This window comes from Bos mutus, chromosome 3 (genome assembly GCF_027580195.1).
Source record: "Bos mutus isolate GX-2022 chromosome 3, NWIPB_WYAK_1.1, whole genome shotgun sequence".
Taxonomy (NCBI): domain Eukaryota; kingdom Metazoa; phylum Chordata; class Mammalia; order Artiodactyla; family Bovidae; genus Bos; species Bos mutus.
Window position 1 is genome coordinate 117,495,397 of NC_091619.1, and position 18,873 is coordinate 117,514,269.

General features: G+C 50.9%; 1 protein-coding gene across 10 annotated transcripts in view; it reads left to right on the forward strand.

The window, feature by feature from the left end:
- SNED1 (sushi, nidogen and EGF like domains 1) overlaps nucleotides 1-18,873 on the forward strand; it is a 74,791-nt gene that overhangs the window by 15,844 nt on the left and 40,074 nt on the right. For all 10 annotated transcript variants that reach the window (XR_011463780.1, XR_011463782.1, XR_011463783.1 and 7 more), the window contains exons 2-6: nucleotides 11,511-11,798; nucleotides 14,210-14,350; nucleotides 14,999-15,161; nucleotides 17,319-17,444; nucleotides 17,700-17,813. Coding sequence is in view for 5 of the 10 variants with exons in the window: in XM_070368644.1 (XP_070224745.1) it covers nucleotides 11,511-11,798; nucleotides 14,210-14,350; nucleotides 14,999-15,161; nucleotides 17,319-17,444; nucleotides 17,700-17,813 (832 nt within the window). In the remaining 5 variants the exon portion in view is untranslated. The remainder of the gene's footprint in view (nucleotides 1-11,510; nucleotides 11,799-14,209; nucleotides 14,351-14,998; nucleotides 15,162-17,318; nucleotides 17,445-17,699; nucleotides 17,814-18,873) is intronic.

The window sequence follows — 18,873 nt, forward strand, 5'->3', positions numbered from 1 at the left end:
GCAATCGAGTCCCAGGAACACATCTACTTTTCCTTTCATTAATGACAGTAAAGCCTTTGGCTGTGTGGATCACAACAAACTGTGGAAAGTTCTTAAAGAGACAGGAATACCAGACCACCTTCCCTGTCTCTTGAGAAGCCTGTATGCAGGTCAAGAAGCAACAGTTAGAACTGGACATGGAACAATAGACTGGTTCCAAACTGGGAAGGAGTACATCAAGGCTGTATATTGTCACCCTGCTTATTTAACTTATATGAAGAGTACATCATGAGAAATGCGGGGATGGATAAAGCTCAAGCTGGAATCATGATTGCTGGGACAAACACCAATAACCTCAGATATGCAGAAGACACCACCTTAATGGCAGAAAGCAAAGAGGAACCACAGAGCCTCTTGATGATAGTGAAAGAGGAAAGTGAAAAAACTGACTTGAAACTCAACATTCAGAAAACTAAGATCATGGCATCCGGTCCCATCACTGCATGGCAAATAGAAGGGGGAAAAGTGGAAACAGTGACAGACTTAAGTTTCTTGGGCTCCAAAACCACTGCAGATGGTGACAGCAGCCATGAAATTAAAATCTACGCTTGTTCCTTGGGAGGAAAGCTATGACAAACCTAGACAGAGTATTAAAAAGTAGAGACATTCGTTGTGTCGATAAAGGTCCATACGGTCAAAGCCATGGTTTTTCCATTAGTCATGTATGAATATGAGAGCTGGACCATAAAGAAAGCTAAGCACCGAAGATTCATGCTTTCGAACCGTGGTGTTGCAGACCATGGACTCTTGATAGTCCCTTGAACTGCAAGGAGATCAAACCAGTCAATCCTAAAGGAAATCAATCCTGAATATTCACGGGAAGGACTGATGCTGAAACTGAAGTGCGAATACTTTGGCCACCTGATGTGAAGAGTCAACTCATCAGAAAAGACTCTGATGCTGGGAAAGATTGAAGGCAAAAGGAGAAGCAGGTGGCAGAGGATGAGATGGTAGGATGGCATCACCAACTCAATGGACATGAATCTGACCAAGTTCTGGGAGATGGTGAAGGACAGAAGAGCCTGGCCTGCTGCAGTCCATGGGGTCACAAAGAGTTGGAGAAGACTTAGGGACTGAACAGCAAGCCTGCAATTCACCCTCTTACACTTCAGTGGCTTTTCATGTATTTTCAGAACTGTATGTCCGTCACCACAATCGCTCTTAGAATATTGTCTTCACCCCAAAAGAAACCTTGCACCCCGAGTTACCACCGTCCAGCTTCTTAGCGCGCCCCCGACCTGGGCAATCAGTAATCTACTTTGTGTCGACGGATTTGCCTACTCTGCATGTTCTGTATAAGCCGAATCATCCTGCCTTTTGTGACTGCTTCTTTCACTTAATGTTTTCAAGGTCCACTCACGTTGTGGGCAGTGTCAGTACTTCATTTCTTTCATTTGCCAGAAATGTTCCATTTATTTGTAATTTATCCGCTCCTTCACTGATGCGAACCTGGACTGCTTGCTCCTTTGGTTAATGGTGCTATATGGACATCTGTGTACACACTTGTGTGTGGACATGTTTTCAGCTCTCTTGTATGTACACAGATGTAGTCCCAGGTGTGGGATTGCTAGGGCGTGGAGTTCTTCTGTGATTAACCATACTATTTTCCACAGTGGCTGCACGATTTTACATTCCACCAAGGGTATGTGAGGGTTCTAGTGTCTTCATATCTTCACAAACATTTATTGTGATCTATTTTTTCCCCATGATCACCACCCTAGGGGCTATGAAGTAGTATCTCAACTGGGTTTTCTTTAATATCTTATTTCTTTATTTTTATTTATTTGGTAGTTTCAGCCTGCAGAATCTTTAGTTGTGGCACGTGGGGTTTAGTTCCCTGACCAGGGATTGAACCTGGGCCCGCTGCTTTGGGAGCACAGAGTCTTAGCCACTGGAGCACCAGCAAAGTCCTTCTCACTGTGGTTTTGAGTTTCACCTCCCTGACAGTTAATGATGCTGAGCATCTTTTCATGTGGTTATTGGCCATTTGTATATCTTCTTTGGAGAAATGCCTATTCAAGCCCTTTGCCCTCTTTTATTGGGTTGTCTTTTTCCAAAAACCATTTTTTACAGCAGTTTTAAGTTCAGAGAAAAATTGAGAGTATGGTACAGAGACTTCCCATATGCCCTTTGCCCCCCTCGTCGACCACCTCCCTTTCATCAGCGTCCTCCACCAGAGGGTACCTTTATTGTAACTGATGAACCTACGCGGACGTCTGCAGTTTGATTCAGGCCACTCTTGGTGCTGTGCGTCCTGTGGTTTGGACCAGTGTCTCGTGCTGCTGTCCCTCGAGTCGGGGCAGCATCCCTCCCCCAGCCCCGCGACCGCCCTCGTTTCACCGCCTCCACAGTACTACCTTTGCTACAACGTCACACTGTTCGAGTCACACCATGTCGCCTTTTCAGCCCGACTTTTTTACTTAATATGCATGTAGGTTTCATCTATATTTTTTCATGATTTCACAGCTCATTTTTTTTCAGTGCTGAGTAATATTCTGCTGCCTGGATGGACCACAGTTTAATTATTTGTTCATCTACTGAAGGTTATCTTGGCTGCTTCCAAGTTTGGGCAGTTCTTCATGCAGCTGCTGTAAACATCAGTGTGCAGGTATCTGTGCGGACAACAATTTTCAACTCTTTTGGCTAAATTCTAAGAGTCACAACTAGTGGATCACGTGGTAAGAGTATGTTTAGTTTTCCAAGAAACCGCCCAACTGTCTTCCAAAAGGCTGCGTCGTTTTACTTTTGCCCCAAGAGCAACGAAAGAGAAACGCTGCCCCACCTCCTCCCAGCCCTGGCGCTGGCAGTGTTCTGGGTCCCGGCCGTGCTGACAGGTGTGCAGTGCTGTCTCGCTGTGTTCTGACCTGCATTTCCCTGGTAGCCTGTGAGGTGGAGCATCTTTTCCGTGCGCGCATTCGCCATCTGCACATCTAGTTTGGTTGAGGGGTCTGTGAGGCTTCTGGCCAGTGTTTGACCAGGTTGTCTGTTTTCTCATTGTTTAGTTTTGAGAGTTCTTCTATATTTTGAATAAATCTTTATCATGTTTGCAAATATTCTCTCCAAGTCAGTCTTTTCTTCCCACTCTCTTGATACTAGCCTTCACAGAGCTGGACTTTTTATTTCCTTTATTTACTGCATTAGTAGAACTTCCAGTACGATGCCGGAAAGGACTGATGAGGGGAAATCCCTACCTTGTACCTTACCTTAGCGGGAGAAGGTCTAGTTTCTCAACAGTAAGTATGGTGTTAGCTGCAGGGTTTTTTTTATAGACATCGTTTATCTTTATCACGTTGAGCAGGTTCCCCATCTTCCTAGATTACTGAAAGCCTTATCATGAATGAGTGCTGGATTTTGACAAATGCTTTTTATGCATCTATTAATATGATCATGTGATTTTTCTTTTTGAACCTCTTAGTTAGTGAAAGTCATTCAGTCATGTCTGACTCTTTGCGACCCCATGGACTGTATGGGCCATGGAATTCTCCAGGCCAGAATACTGGAGTGGGTAGCCTTTTCCTTCTCCAGGGGATCTTCCCAACCCAGGGATCGAACCCAGGTCTTTCGCATTGCAGGCGGATTCTTTACCAGCTGAGCCTTGTAATGTGATCAATCAAATCAACTGATTTTTGAATGTCAAACCAACTTTGCATGTCTAAGATAAATCCCAGGTACGGTTGTGGTATATAATTCTTTCTATACAGTGTTGGATTTGATTTGCTAATACTTTGTAGAGGATTTGTATATCTATATCCATAAGAGATATTGGTCTCTAGTCTTCTTTTCTTGGAATGTCTCTGTCTAGTTTTGATCTTAGGATGATGCTGGCCTCATAGAATGACTTGGGAAGTAATACCTCAGCTTCTGTCCTCTAAGAGAGATGGTAGAAAGTCTGTATCATTTTTTCTTAAATGTTTGGGAGAATTCACCAGTGCACTCCTCTGGGCTTGGTGTTTTCCATTGGAGAAGGCTGTCCTCATTGATTCAGTATCTCTAATAAACATGGGCCTATCCAGATTGTCTGTTTCTCCTTGTGTGAGCACTGGCAGATTATGCCTTTCAAGGAATCAGTCCATTGTACTTTACCAAACTTGGTATCAAATTTGTTGTTGTTGTTTAATTGTTAAGTGATGCCCAACTCTTTGCGACCCCATGGACTGCAGCACGCAAGGCTGCCCTGTCCTTCACCAACTCCTGGAGCATGCTCATTGTGTCGATGATGCCATCCAACCATCTCATCCTCTGTCATCCTTTTCTCCCCTTGCCCTCAATCCTTCCCAGCATCAGAGTCTTTTCCAATGAGTTGGCTCTTCACATCAGGTGGCCAAAGTAGTCAAGCTTCAGCTTCAGCAATTGTCCTTCCAATGAATATTCAGGGTTGATTTCCTTTAGGATTGACTGGTTTGATCTTCTGGATGTCCAAGGGACTCTCAAGAGTCTTCTTCATGGGGTCACAAAGAGTCGGGCACGACTTAACAACTAGACAATTCAGAAGCATCAGCTCTTCAGCAATCAGTTTTATGGCCCAACACTCACATCTGTACCACATTCACATCTGTACATGACTACTGGAAAAACCATAACTTGGACCAGATGGACCTTTGTTGACCAAATGATGTCTCTGCTTTTTAAACTGCTATCTAGGTTTCTCACAACTTTTCTTCCAAGGAGCAAGCATCTCTTAATTTAATGGCTGCAGTCGCCACCTGCAGTGATTTTGGAGCCCAAGAAGACAGAATCTGTCACTGCTTCCACTTCTCTTCCATTTGCCATGAAGTTACAGGACCAAATGCCATGATCTTTTTTGAATGTTGAATTTCAAGTCAGCTTTTTCACTCTCCTTTTTCACCCTCATCAAGAGGCTCTTTAGCTCCTCTTTATGTTCTGCCATTAGGGTGGTGTCATCTGTATATCTGAAGTTGTTGATATTTCTCCTAGCAATCTTGATTCCAGCTTGTACTTCATGCAGCCTGGCATTTCGCATGATGTACTCTGCATATAAGTTAAATAAGCAAGGTGACAATATACAGCCTTGTCATACTCCTTTCCCGATTTTGAACCCAGTCCATTGTTCCATATTTGGTTCTAACTGCTGCTTTTTGACCTGTATACAGGTTTCTCAGGAGACAGGTAAGATGGACTGGGAGTCCCATCTTTTTAAGAATTTTCCACAGTTTGTTGTGATCCACACAGTTAATGGGTTTAGTGTAGTCAATGAAGCAGAAGCAGATGTTTTTCTGGATTTCCCTTGCTTTCTCTATGATCCAACAGATGTTGGCAATTTGATCTCTGGTTTCTCTGCCTTTTCTAAATCAAATTTATAGTCATAGATTTTTTTCATATTGTGTGTGTGTGTGCTCAGTCATGTCCAACTTTTTGCGACCCCATGGACTGTAGCCTGCCAGGTTCCTCTGTTCATGGGATTTCCCAGGCAAGAACACTGGCATGGGTTGCCATTACCTCCTCCATGGAAACTCCTCCACCCAGGAATCAAACCCACATCTCTTGCATCTCCTGCATTGGGAGGTAGATGGGTTTTTTGTTATTTTTTCCACCACTGTGCCACCTGGGAAGCCCCTATCTCTTTATTATCCTTTCAATCTCCACGGCATCTGTACTAATATCCTCTCATTTCTCATATCTGTAATTTATGTCTTCTTTTTTTTCATAGATAGCCTGGCTAGAGGCTTATCAATTTTATTCATCTCTTCAAAGAGCCAGCTTTTGTCTTTGTTGATTTTTTAAATTGATCACCCATTTTCAACTTCATTGATTTTCCCTGTAATTCTTATTACTTCTTTTATTCTGATTTTTTGGATTAAATCTGCTCTTCTTTTTCTAGCTTCCTAAGGTAGAAACTTGGATTATTGCTTTTAGACTTTTCTTGTTTCCTAATACACGTTTAGTGCTCTACATTTCCCTCTTGGTACTGTTTTCACCGCATCTCACAATTTTTGATAAATTAATTTTTATTTTCATTTAGCTCAAATGTTTCTTAACTTCTCCTGACATTCTTAATGCTCATGTGTTGTTTAGAAGGGTGCTGTGTAACCGCCATGTAATTGGGGCTTTTCCAGTTAGTTTTGCTATTGACTTCTAGTTTAATTCCAGTGCGGTCTGAGAGCAGATATGTAGAATTCTTATGCTTTTCGGTTTTTTAAGGTGCATTCTATGGCCATGGATGTGGTCTGTGAACGTTGGTGAGTGCTCCTTGTGAGCTTGAGGAGAATGTGTATTCTGCTGTTGTTTGGGGAAGTGGTATGTTGATTGTATCTAACTTTGATAGTGTTGTTGAGTTTGGCTATGTCATTTCTGATCCTCTGCCTGCCAGGCCCATCCATTTCTGGTGGAGGAGTGTGGAAACCTCCAGCTACAATGGTGGGCTTGTCCATCTCTCCTTGCAACTCTGACAGCTGTTGCCTTGTGTAGTTCAATGCTGTTGGGTGCACACAGGTTAAGGACTGTTATATCTTCTTGGAGAACTGAGGCTTTCATCATCATGGAATGCCATTCTTTATCCTTCATAACTATGCTTGCTTTGAAGTCAGATCTGTTTGGGATAAATATAGCAACTCTTGCTTTCTGTTGACTGTTGTCAGCATGACATGACTTTCCCTGTCGATTTAGCTTTCATCTATGTGGGTCTTCATATTTAGAGTGAGTGTCTAGTAGGCAGCTTATGGTCGGGTCTTGTTTCTTGGTCCACTCCGACAGTCTGTCTTTTCACCGGTGGTTTTAGACTACTGATGTTCAGGGTGACCACAGACACGGTTAGCCTAACATCTACCACGTCTGTTACCATTTTCTATTTCTCACCTTGGTTCTTTGTTCCTACTTTGTCTTCCACTCTTTCTGGCTTTGTGTGTGTGTGTGTTTCCAATTGAATGATTGGCGTACAGCAGTGTTACTTCCACAGGCAACATGGCGATTCACTATTTCTGTACATTACAAAGCGATCGCCACTGCAAGTCTACTTACCGTGTGTCACCACGCCAAGCTATCACACTGTTGCTGACTGTGTCCCCCACGCTGCACATCTCATCTCCGAGACACGGTATTGTGCAGCAGAAATCTGCACCTCCTCTCAGCCCCTGACCTGAGTCACTCGCTGCCCCACCACGCCTCTCCTCTGCAACCGCCTGCTTGTCCCCACGAGTCTGCTTGTTTATGTTTGCTCATTTGCTTCTGTAAGTTCCACGTACAAGTGAAGCCACACGATACTGTCTTGTAGATCTGACTCAACACCCACTAAGCCCAGCCGTGTCGTAACAAGTGGCAAAGCTCCGTGCTTTCTTATGGCTCGGTGATATTCAGTTACTATGTATCTCCTTCTCCTTCATCCATTCATCTGTTAGTGCTTACTTTGCCTCCGTATCTTGTCTGTTGTAAATCCTGCTGCTGTGAACATAGGCTGCACTTATCTTCAAATTAGTACTTTTGTTTTCTTTGGGAAAATACCCAAAAGTGTAATTGCTGGATTATATGGTAATTCTATTTTAATTTTATGAGTAACCTCCACACTGTTCTCCATAGTAGCGGCATCAATTTAAATTCCCAGCAACAGTACACATGGGTTCCTTTTCTCCACATCCTCACCAAAATATAAATTTTATGTGTTTTTGACAATAGCCATTCTGACAGGTGTGATGTGATAACTCATTTTGGTTTTAATTTATTTGATTATCAGTGAAGTTGAGCATCTTTTCATGTGTCTACTGGTCATCTGTATATCTTCTTTAAAAAAATATCTATTCAAGTCTTCTGCCCATTTTTTAAATCTGGTTTTCTTTTTTGTTTGATTGTTGTCAACACTGAGTTATGAGGTCTTTGTATATTTAGGATATTAACCCCCTTGTTGGATGTACAGCTTGCAAGTATCTTCTCCCATTCAGTAGGCTGCCTTTTCATCCTGCCTATACTTTCCTTTGCTGTGTAAAAGCTTTTTAGTTTGAGTCCCATTTGTCTATTTTTGCTTTTTTCCCCTTACCTGGGAAGACAGAGTCAGAAAAGAATTGCTAAGACTGATGTCAGAGAGTATACTGCCTGTGTTTTCTTCTAGGAGTTTTATGGCTTCAGGCCCTACATTTAAATTTTTCATTCATTTCGAGTTTATTTTTATATATGGTGTGAGAAAGTGGTCCAGTTGAGTCATTCGCATGTAGCTGTCTAGTTTTCCCGGCATCATTTATTAAAGAAGCTGTCTTCTCTCTATATTTTGCCTGCTCTGTTGTAGATTAATTGACCGTGTGTGTGTGGATTTATTTATGGACTCCCATTCTATTCCATTGATCTAAGTGTCTGCTTTTGTGCCAGGGCCATCCTGCTTTGATTATTGTAGCTTTGTAGTGTAGTTTGAAATCAGGGTGTTTGAAACCTAGACCTTTGTTCTTTCCAAGATTGTTTTGGTGATTCACAGTCCTTTGTGTTTCCATACAAATTTTAGATTTATGTGATCTGGTTCTGTGAAATTTGCCGTTGCTTTTTTGATAGGAATTGCACTGAATCTGTAGATTCCTTGGGTCATATTGTTATTTTAACAATATTAATCCTTCCGATCCATAAGCACAGTATGCCTTTCCATTTGTTTGTGTTGTATTTAGTTTCTTTCGTTAGTGTCCTATAGTTTTCAGAGTACAGATCTTTTACTTCCTTGATTAGATTTATTCCTGCCTATTTTATTCTTTTTGATGCAACTATGAAGGGGGTTGTTTTAACTTCTCTTTCTGATAGCTCATTGTCAGTGCATAGAAACACAACAGATTTCTGTATATTAATTTTGTAACATTCATCTTTATTGAGTCAATTTATTAGTTCTAATTGTTTTTGGTGGCATCTTTAGGATTTTCTAATATATAGTATCATGTCATCTGGAAACTGTGACAGTTTTACTTCTTCCTTTCCAATTTGAATTCCTTTTATTTCTTTTTCTTGTCTGATTGCTATGGCTAAGACTTCCAAATACTGTATTGAATAATATGGGGGAATTCTTTGTCTTGAGTTTTGTCAAAAGCATTTTCTGCATCTACTGAAATGATCATATGATTTTTATTCCTCAATTTATTAATGTATGTATCACATTGTGTTATTTGCAGATTTTGAGCCACGCTTAGGTTTTGGTTTGCCTACATAGGCTGCCAAGACATTGGGCCACCTCAATCTAATGACTTCTTTGTTTAATTATGTTAAGACAACTAGTCCCAGTATATGTTCAAATAACACTACAGTACTTCTCAGGGAGTGTGGATGCCTTTGTAACAGCAAAACAATGCTAATCACCCCTCTCCTTTGTGTCGTTGCTGTCACGCCTTTTACATATCATATGATTGGATCTATTATTGGTTTTATTATTTTAGAGAGACTGTTGTCTGTTAGATCAATTAAGAGCAAGTTTTAATTTTACCTTCACTACTTTAGTCCTTCTTTATTAAATATATTATTCGAAAGTATTTTTCTGTTTTGTGGGGGGCCTTTTACTCTGCTGATAGTATCTTTTGATGCACAAAATGTTTTTAATTTTGATGAATTCCAGTTTGTCTACTTTTTCTTTCGTTGCCTGTGCCTTTGGGGTCATTGCCAAAGCCAATGTCATGAAGCTTTTGCCCGACATTTTCTTAATGAGTTTTCTATTTTTAGCTCTTATATAGAGACCCTTGATGCATTTCAGTTAATTTTGTAATGGTGTTAGGGAGGGATCTAATTTCATTCTTTTGCAGAAGAATATCCGGTTTTCCCAGTCCCGTTTGTTGAAAAGATCGTCTTTTCTCCATCAGATGGTCTTAGCACCCTTGAAAATCACCTGGCCGTGTATGTGAGGCTTCTTTCTGGGCTCTCTGTGCTGCCCCCTGACTGTCTGCCTTCTGGGCTCTCTGTGCCCCCTCATCTGTCTGCCTTCTGGGCTCTCTGTGCCCCCTCATCTGTCTGCCTTCTGGGCTCTCTGTGCCCCCTCATCTGTCTGCCTTCTGGGCTCTCTGTGCCCCCTCATCTGTCTGCCTTCTTTGTGCTGGTGCCGCACTGTCTTGATTACCATGGCTTTGCAGTCAGTCTTGAAACCAGAAAGTGTAAATCCTGCAATGTTGGTATTCTTTTTCAAGACTATTTTGGCTTGTCTCTTGATGGAACTTTAAAACTCGCACTTCATTTCTCTGAATATAGTCAAGTTTGCTCTTTTAGAGTGCGTGTCTGGTAATTCCAGTTTCTGCTGTCCCTCTTCCTTCTGCTTATTCCTGTTAGCAGTTCTCACTTCCTTGCATGCCTGATCATCTTCGACTTTGTCCTGGAGTTTGTATTTGGGCAAATATTTACAGGAGTAACTCAAGGCCTCAGATGATGCCATTTTCCTCCAGGCAGAGTTTTTCTTTACTCCTGCCAAGAACCTGGTTCCCTGTCAGAAGCCATCTTAATCTTAGCCCCGGGCTTGCAGTGCCTGGATGGCCCAGGTGAAGGGAAGGTGGGGTGAGTGCCTGCCTGGGGACCATCCACTTTGGGCTCACCCTGATCATGACGGGGGCCTTAGCCGCCCCAGCCTCATGTGGGGTCACCAGACCCCTCGCCTCGAGCTGGCTCTGATGTTTGGCGTGTGTCTCTTTCCCTCCATGAGGCTACAGAACTTCAGGGGTGGCTTGCTTCTGCTGCTTCTACACCTGCAGACGCACTCGCCTCAAATACCGGGCTCACCTCCAGTCTCCCGTTGTCCGAAACTTGGAATCGAAACGCGTTCCCGTGTTCACTCTTTGCTGCCTTTCCGAGGTGTATTTATTAGCGTTTTTGGTTGATGTGGATCACAGGGCCTGCCCTCACCCCAAGGGTTGTTCCTAAAAGCACAGTTCTGACCTAAGTTTCCCAGGACAGGTCATGCGGGTTGACAGCATACTCTGTGGTCATTAATTCACTCATCTTGCCCAGCCCAGGCCAGTTCAGTATTCACACCGTCCTACAGGTGAAAAGCCAGAGCAGAGAGAGGCAAGGCTAACCTGCCTGCTGGCTGCACAGCTGGAGAACGTGGGGTTAGCACCGGACCCCCTCATGCCTGACCACAAAGACGCCGCCCCACCTCCTGGGTCCACTGTGAGGCGTCCTGAGCACAGGCGTCCCCATCTGGCCATTGAGGCCCTCCCACCCCCTGGCCTCTTTCTCGCCCCTGCAGACCTGCTCAGAGTCTGCCCTGCCCTTCTGAAGCCCCTGTCAGGAGTGGGACCAAGGAGCTAGGGCCACTGGGCAGGTCTGAGCCCCCCACCCTCCCACACCCAGGGCACACGCTGGAGGCTCCCCACCCCACACTGACAGCCCCAGGCCGGGCAGCATCGGCAGCAAACAGGTCAGAGCCTGCACCCCAGGAGGGGATGGAGCAGGCCTGGGGGCCCCAGGTCAAGAACCAGGAATTGTCGCCATCCTAGGAATGCCTGCCCAAGGCTGGCTCAGCTTCAGGGGCTGCCTGGTGGCTGAGGCTTGGCCTCTCTCGCTTTCTGCCCCAACAGGTGAACAACAACGGGATCATCTCCTTCCTGAAGGAGGTTTCTCAGTTCACCCCTGTGGCCTTCCCCATTGCCAAGGACCGCTGCGTGGTAGCGGCCTTCTGGGCAGACGTGGACAACCGGCGTGCAGGGGACGTGTACTTCCGGGAGGCCACGGACGCAGCCACGCTGCGGAGAGCCACGGCGGACGTCAGGCGCTACTTCCCCGAGCTCCCGGGCTTCTCAGCCACCTGGGTGTTCGTAGCCACTTGGTATCGCGTGACCTTCTTCGGAGGCAGTGCGTCTTCCCCCGTGAGTGTTCCGTCCTGGGTGGGTGGACATCCCTCTGGGGCCCAGGGTCTCCCTCCAGGCCCTTGCCTTGCTGGGCTGGGCTGGATGTCATCCCCGTGCCATGCCCAGAGGGGACAGTGGAGCTCAGGGACAGAAGCCACTTGCCCAGGTCACAGGGCCAGGCTGGAGGATGGCGGAGACGGGACCTTCCCAGCCTCCTGGAAACCACCTGCATCCAAGAAAAGGCCAAGTGCCCTGGCACGGCAGCTCACATACCCGGGTTGCAGATAGTCTGTTGGGGGTTTTAACAGGAGCATGACGGCGAATCAGGAAATGTGCGCTCTTTCTGTAAACATTACTACAAAAGAAATTTCACATGAGTGAACTTCTGTTTACAAACGGCCCATTAACATTTCTATACTTCCTTTGTTTCTTCTTTTTTTTTTCTTTTTACCTTTGTTTCTTCTTATCTCTGCTGCTGCTAAGTCACTTCAGTTGTGTTCGACTCTGTGCAACCCCATAGACGGCAGCCCACCAGGCTCCCCCGTCCCTGGGATTCTCCAGGCAAGAACACTGGAGTGGGTTGCCATTTCCTTCTCCAATGCATGAAAGTGAAAAGTGAAAGTGAAGTCGCTCAGTCGTGTCCGACTCTTAGTGACCTCATGGACTGCAGCCTACCAGGCTCCTCCACCCATGGGATTTTCCAGGCAAGAGTACTGGAGTGGGCTGCCATTGCACTAGTTTGTAAGAAAAATGTCTTTTTAACAAAAGGTAAAAGAAAAGCATCCACAACCCCGGCAGCAGGCAGAGCCATTCAGCAGGTGCTCTTTTATACAGAGCCACAGGACAGAGAGCACACGGAGCCACCTAGGGTCTGCTGCTGTGTGAGCGCTTCCTGCGGGCACTCTGCATTCTCTGTTCTTCTACATATTTGATTATAGTTTAACCTCCGCAGAGTCATTTTACCTATTACCTCTCCGCCTGGGACGAAGGAGGTGCCCAGGGTCCCTCCTGAGCGGACATGCTCCTCTTTGCAAACCCAGTCTGTTCCAAAATGATTGTCTTGTGAGACAGGGACCCGAGACTCTGGGCTTGGGGTGGAAGTTGGTCTGGGAGCTGGGAGGCAGGAAGCCCTCTTCCCCAGGGGCAGCTGCAGGAGCAGGTGGGTCCACAGAAAGTAATAGTCCGGCTTCAGGCACGGCCTTGTCCTCCTCAGACGCCTGGACCTGCCAGCCTGCAGGGCCCCCCACCAGTCTCAGCAGCCGGGGTCCTGCCCCCCAGACCTCCCCCCACGCCAGCCAGCAGCCGGCCCGTCTCCTCCCTGACTTCCAAGGCCTAGCACTAAGTCTGCCTTCCTGCAGGCGAGCACTCGGTCTCTGGGTCACCTTTCGCCATGGGGCTCCCCGCGTGCGTGCCCCTCATCGTGGCGGCACTGCCCTCGGGCGTCCCCCCAAGGGTGCTGCACAGCCCCCAGTGGGTCGTGAAGTCAGATCCTGCACTCAGCACTAGAAGGGAAATGGCTGCCCGCAGAAATCTAATCTCTGCTGAAAGTGTGCCGTCACGCTCGCGAAAGCCACAGGCTGGTGAAATGCCGCAGCCCGGCACCCGGCCACACACAGTACCAGTCCCTGCCTGCCGCCCACACAGGGTTTTCTAGCTTCACACACCGTTGATTTCTAGCAATGGTGAGTCATCGGCTACTTGCACTCTGTTGTGATGTTCTGTGCGTATCCTTAGCCGGTTTTTCTGTAATGTTTCTGTTCTTTTTCTCATTGATTCGAGGAAGTTCTAGCTGCATTAAAGACGCCGCCAGTGCCTCTGCCACGCGTATTGTAAAAACACTTTTCACTTCACTGTTCGTCATTTGTTTCGACCTTATGACACTTTTTTGGAGTCAAATGTATAAATCTCCTTTTTGGTTCTTGCAGTTAACAAACGTCAGGCTTAGAAATCCTTTCGTGAGACGCTCTGCGTACTTGCCTATACTTTCTCCCTGGGCGCCGATGGTTTCCTTTAAAACCTGACTTGATGGGGGTTTATTTTCCTGAGCTAAGTTTCTCCGTGTTTCTTATTTGTCCCGCGATCTTTTCTTAAACAGTTTCACTCTGCCCAATCTGAAATAGAACCTCTCTGTATATTTTCATGGAGGAGGATTCCATGAAAATCAAGAAACTTAATGAGGAAAACTGCTTTTCCTTGTTTCCCCTTTTTCTTTTTACATGTTTGCTCATTCCACACACGGTGGTTTGTGGGTTTGGTCAAGCAGGCACGACCCCTCAGTGCCCCCAGGCCAGCAGGCACAGGGCCTGCTCTCACCGTCTGTGGGCCCCACACCCCTCAGTGGGCTTCAGGCCCTCGGCAGGCGTCAGGCCCATGGGGGCAAGGTCTTGGGTGGGTTGGGGCTCAGGCCCCACTCAAGCCCCTCTTTGCAGGTCAACACGTTCCAGACGGTGCTCATCACGGACGGCACGCTCTCCTTCACCATCTTCAACTACGAGTCCATCACGTGGACCACGGGCACACATGCCAGCAGCGGGGGCAATGCCAGCGGCCTGGGGGGCATAGCGGCCCAGGTAGGGGCCCTGCTCCCCACCGCCAGGGCTATCACGAGCTGGAGAGGCAGGCAGCTGCCCCTCCCCCCACACACACCCAGGGCAGGGCCTCTCATGGCCAGAACCGGAAATATTCCCGGCCGGAGGCACTTGTCCTGGCCCACACAGCCAGCCTGACAGCGCTAGCTGCCCCCAGGACAGAGCTCTGTGTGCCCCGCGGCTCCAGGGTGGCCTGGCCAACGGCCGTGGTCTGAAGGTCAGTGGCCAGCAGAAAATCCCAGGCATGCAGGGCGGTCAAGTGCAACCCGCCCAGGGTCTGAGAGCGCCCTCTCCTCCCGGCTCTCTAGTTTCTTCTAAGATCACACCGGCCCCTGGCCCCAGGGGAGGCCCAGAAGCCCCGGAGAGAGCAGGAAGGGGCGGGGCAGGGGTGGGGTGGGGCGGGGAGCGGGCTGCCAGGACACCACAAGGTCAGCACGGGAGGAACCACAGGTTAGGGTGGGCCCAGCTGGGAGGCAGGGTGGGCCCGGCTGGGAGGCAGGGTGGCACGGACACGCCTGACCCTTTAACGCTCCCAGCTCGAGGCAACCACGCGGGAGGCGGGCCTTGGGAGCTTTGGGGAGACCTGCAGACCCAGCCCGCCCCCGCCCTCCTTCTCCAAACCGCCCCCAGGCCGGCTTCAACGCGGGAGACGGGCAGCGCTACTTCAGCATCCCCGGCTCGCGCACAGCGGGCATGGCGGAGGTGGAGACCACCACCAACGTGGGCGTGCCCGGGCGCTGGGCGTTCAGAATCGATGATGCCCAGGTGCGCGTGGGGGGCTGCGGCCATACAAGTAAGAGGATGGAGCGAGCGTTGGGGTGGCGGGCGGGGCGGGGCGGGGCCTGGGGGGTGGCTGGTAAGGACACGAGGGGCGCCCCGGGCGCCGCCCTGCGAACGCGTGACTCTGGCCATCTCGGTTCCCCGCGCCCGGGCTCACCCGAGCCTCAGTCACCCCCGAGAGACTTCCTGCCTCTGCCGTGGGGTAGGGGAGGTTTGCTGGAGACCTCGGTTGGCGGTGTAAACGGGAGGCGTGGAGGTAAAGTCCACCCAGGGCGTCCTGAGCGCCCCTGCGTGGACGCGTGTGTCCTCGGGAACCCTGGGAGCAGTTCTTTTCCCACCCATTTCCCAGCCTTGCTTCTTGGTGGGACTTGGTGCTGGGCGGGGTGGGCGGGTCCCCTGACGGAACGCAGAGCAGATGGGAGCAGGGTTCACCCCAGGGTCGAGCACGTGGCCAGTGGAAACAGCGGGACTGACCACAGAAATGTGTGTTCCCGCCACACACATCCCCCCAACCGTGTGACCCTGAGTTGCAGACCCTCCTGTAAACCTACTTATAAACGGCAAGGGCGGGGCGGGGCGGGGCTCAGACGACTGGTTCAGCCCCTCCAGCATCCGTGGAGGGCTGCTGATCACTGCCCCCGCCAAGCCTGGGGCCGGTGAGCCAGGTGCTCGGACCCCCGCCCCGCCCCCGCAAAGACCACCTCCCACTCCCATGGGGACCAAGGGCACAGAGAGGCGCTGTCTCCTGAACGCTGTTCCAAGGACGAACCCAGCACAGAGCAGCCCCCAGACCCTTCAGGGGGACAGGCGCGCACCCGGGGTGGGGCTGGGAGCGGGGCAGGCGCGCGCACCCGGCGGGGGGAACTGCGGGGGCAGGCGCTCACTGCACGGAGGCCTGGACACAGCCCTGGTGAGAGAGCCCGAGTCCACCGGCTCAGCAGGGCACCAAGTAAGAGTCAGCATGGGGGTTTCGCCCCTTGCCCTGGGGGTGAAAAGCCCTCCTGCAGCCCCAGAACAGCACGGCCCGCCCCTTCCACCTGGCTCAGGATGGTGGGGGTTCAGGGCGTGGAGAAGCCACTCAGTCCCCATCCCGTGGGCAAGCAGCAGAGAGGTCTGGCACCTGCCAGAGACCGGGGCTTGGGTGGTGGTTGAGGAGCACAGTGTGGGTGCAGGTGGGTGAGCAGGGGTGGGCAGATACGTGCTGCCCTGCAGAGGCTGCAGGCTCTGACCCTGAGGAGTGGGGTCCTCCGAAGAGGGTGCATTCAGTCCTCCGGGACCCTGTTCCCACGTGGAGATGCTTCTCCCCCGTCCCAGGCCTCTGTGGGCAGCAGATGGGGGGCATTGCTGGGCCCCCAAAACTCACAGGCAGAGAGGCCCCAGGAGCACAGTGCCATGAAGGTGGGGTGCAGGGGACCAGTCTCCTGGGGTCCCCAGCACACCTCAGGCCCAGAAGATGAAGCCTGTACCCATCAGTTGGGGTCACCAGGAAGGGAGGGTGGTCCACCCCTGAGAGGCGGGGCACCCACCCCTGAGAGGCGGGGCATCTACCCCTGAGAGGCCAAGCATCCACACCGGGCAGAAGGGCCGGCCCAGAATCAGCTCAGGCAGCCAGCCAGCAACTGCCACAGGGCAGCCGAGCCCCCCATCGCCTGAGTGCCCGGGCAGCTGGAGAATGGCCAGCGGGGAGGGGCGGGCCTCGGAGACACCCACACCCTCGGTGGCTCTCGGGACCAGAGGGCCCTTCCAGGAACGTCCCCCCATCTCTGAACGCCAGCCAGCTGTCCCTGGGTCCCTCCTAGTATTGGGAGAGCAGAAATCCTGGGACGCTCCTGTACCTGCCCATGTGTGCATGGGGTTCTTTTTTTGGCCAAGCTATGCAGCTTGCAGAATCTTAGTTCTCTGACCAGGGACTGAACCCGCGCCCCAGCAGTGAAAGCGCAGAGGGCTAGCGCCTGGACTGCCAGGGGAGTCCCCGAGTGTGCTTAGTAATGGTGGGTTTCCGTGTCTTGCTCCTGCAGAGCGTGGGGTCCCCAAGCTGAGCTCTGCCAGCTGCCTGTCCCCCCAGGCCAGGGAAACCGTGGCTGCTCTCTAGGCAGCTGCGGACAGCGCAGCACCTCCCCCAGGAGGGACCCCGGGCGGGGCTGACGCTCTGCCCTCCATGTGTCCGCAGCCTCCGTGTGCCAGACCCTGCGTCCCTGCCTCAACGGCGGCAAGTGCATCGACGACTGCGTCACGGGCAACCCCTCCTATACCTGCTCCTGCCTCTCAGGCTTCACAGGGAGGACGTGCCACCTGGGTGAGCTTCTGCAGGACACGCCCATATCCCGCTCCTTGGAGGGACCAGCCCCAGGAGGAACCCCACCCCCGCCCCGCCCCAGAGGGGCCACAACCTGCGGCCCAGGGTCTCTGTCCCCGTGTCCTGGGCAGCGTGCACGGACACCACGGGGGAGCCAAACACAGCAGCTCCACGGCCGTGAGCACCACCCAGCCCTGGCGGGCCCCGTCCTCCCAGGCGTCCCTCCACTGAGGCTCCAGCTGCCCCATTTTCCAGATGTGAACGAGTGCGCTTCCCACCCGTGTCAGAACGGTGGGACCTGCACACACGGCGTCAACAGCTTCAGCTGCCAGTGCCCTGCCGGCTTCAGGGGACCCACCTGCGAGACAGGTAAGAGGAGCCCACCCAGCCCCACGCGCCAGGGGCCACAGGGCGCCCGGAACGGTCCTGCCAGACCTGGGGGGCAGGGGCATCAGGTCAGCATGCTGCACGGGCCTTGCCCCAGAGGCGGGTGGCCAGAGAGGTGGTGGGGGAGGGGGTTGCAGGAGCCCAGAGTCCAGAGGAGGGGCCTCGGGGCGCAGCAGGAGCACTGAGCACAGCACTCAGCCCTGTGAGGCCTGGGAACAGGGCAGGGCCTGCTTCCAGACCCTCTCACTGTAGGACCTGTGCCCCCAAACCCTCAACCCCAAGGGCTCCTGGCAGGAGTGGAATCTGCTCCTCCCCACCCTGGGGCTCTCGTGGCCTGGCTGTGGGTTGAGGTCTTTCTCAAGAGCCTCCTGTTGCTCCCAAGCTGCAGCCCGCACTGCGGTTTGCTGAGTGATGGTGCACACCCCCAGCTTCACCACGGGAGGCTGCTAGGGGAGCCCAAGAGATGGAGCCCTTAAGATCAGCGCATGGCGGCCCCTGACCCCCATCGGCTCAGCCAGAGACACTCCCCCCAGACCTTCAGGGATGTGAACTGTTATTTGGAAACAACACTGTTAAATCAAACGGGTGCGGGTAACAGCCTCACCAGTGTCTCAGCTAGAAAAACATTTCTAATGGATACTTAGGGCCACAGGGCATGTTTCCAAGTCTCTGACTCTGGTGTGTAGACACGTATCCAGGCCAGCAGGGCCCTGGGGGCCTTGGGGCAGCACCGGCAGTCCTGAGCCTTGGCTTCTCCGTGGCCAGCACAGCAACACCCGCAGCAGCGGCCCGGGCCCCCAACAGCTCCCTGGTCTCCAGACCTGCCTCGGCATCCAGAGTCCATGCCAGCAGGGGCACCAGGCAGCGTCCAGCAGGGACGTGGGCGCTGGCTGCCTCGAGTCTCCCCACTCCCACCCGCGCCCAACCCTGCTCTGGTGAGGTCAGGGTCCCAGAGACAGGGACGCCCCAGGAGGCTGGGAGTTGGGCCCCTTCATGCCCGTGCCCCTGCCATCTGCTGGGATAAACCCAGTTCAGACGAGCA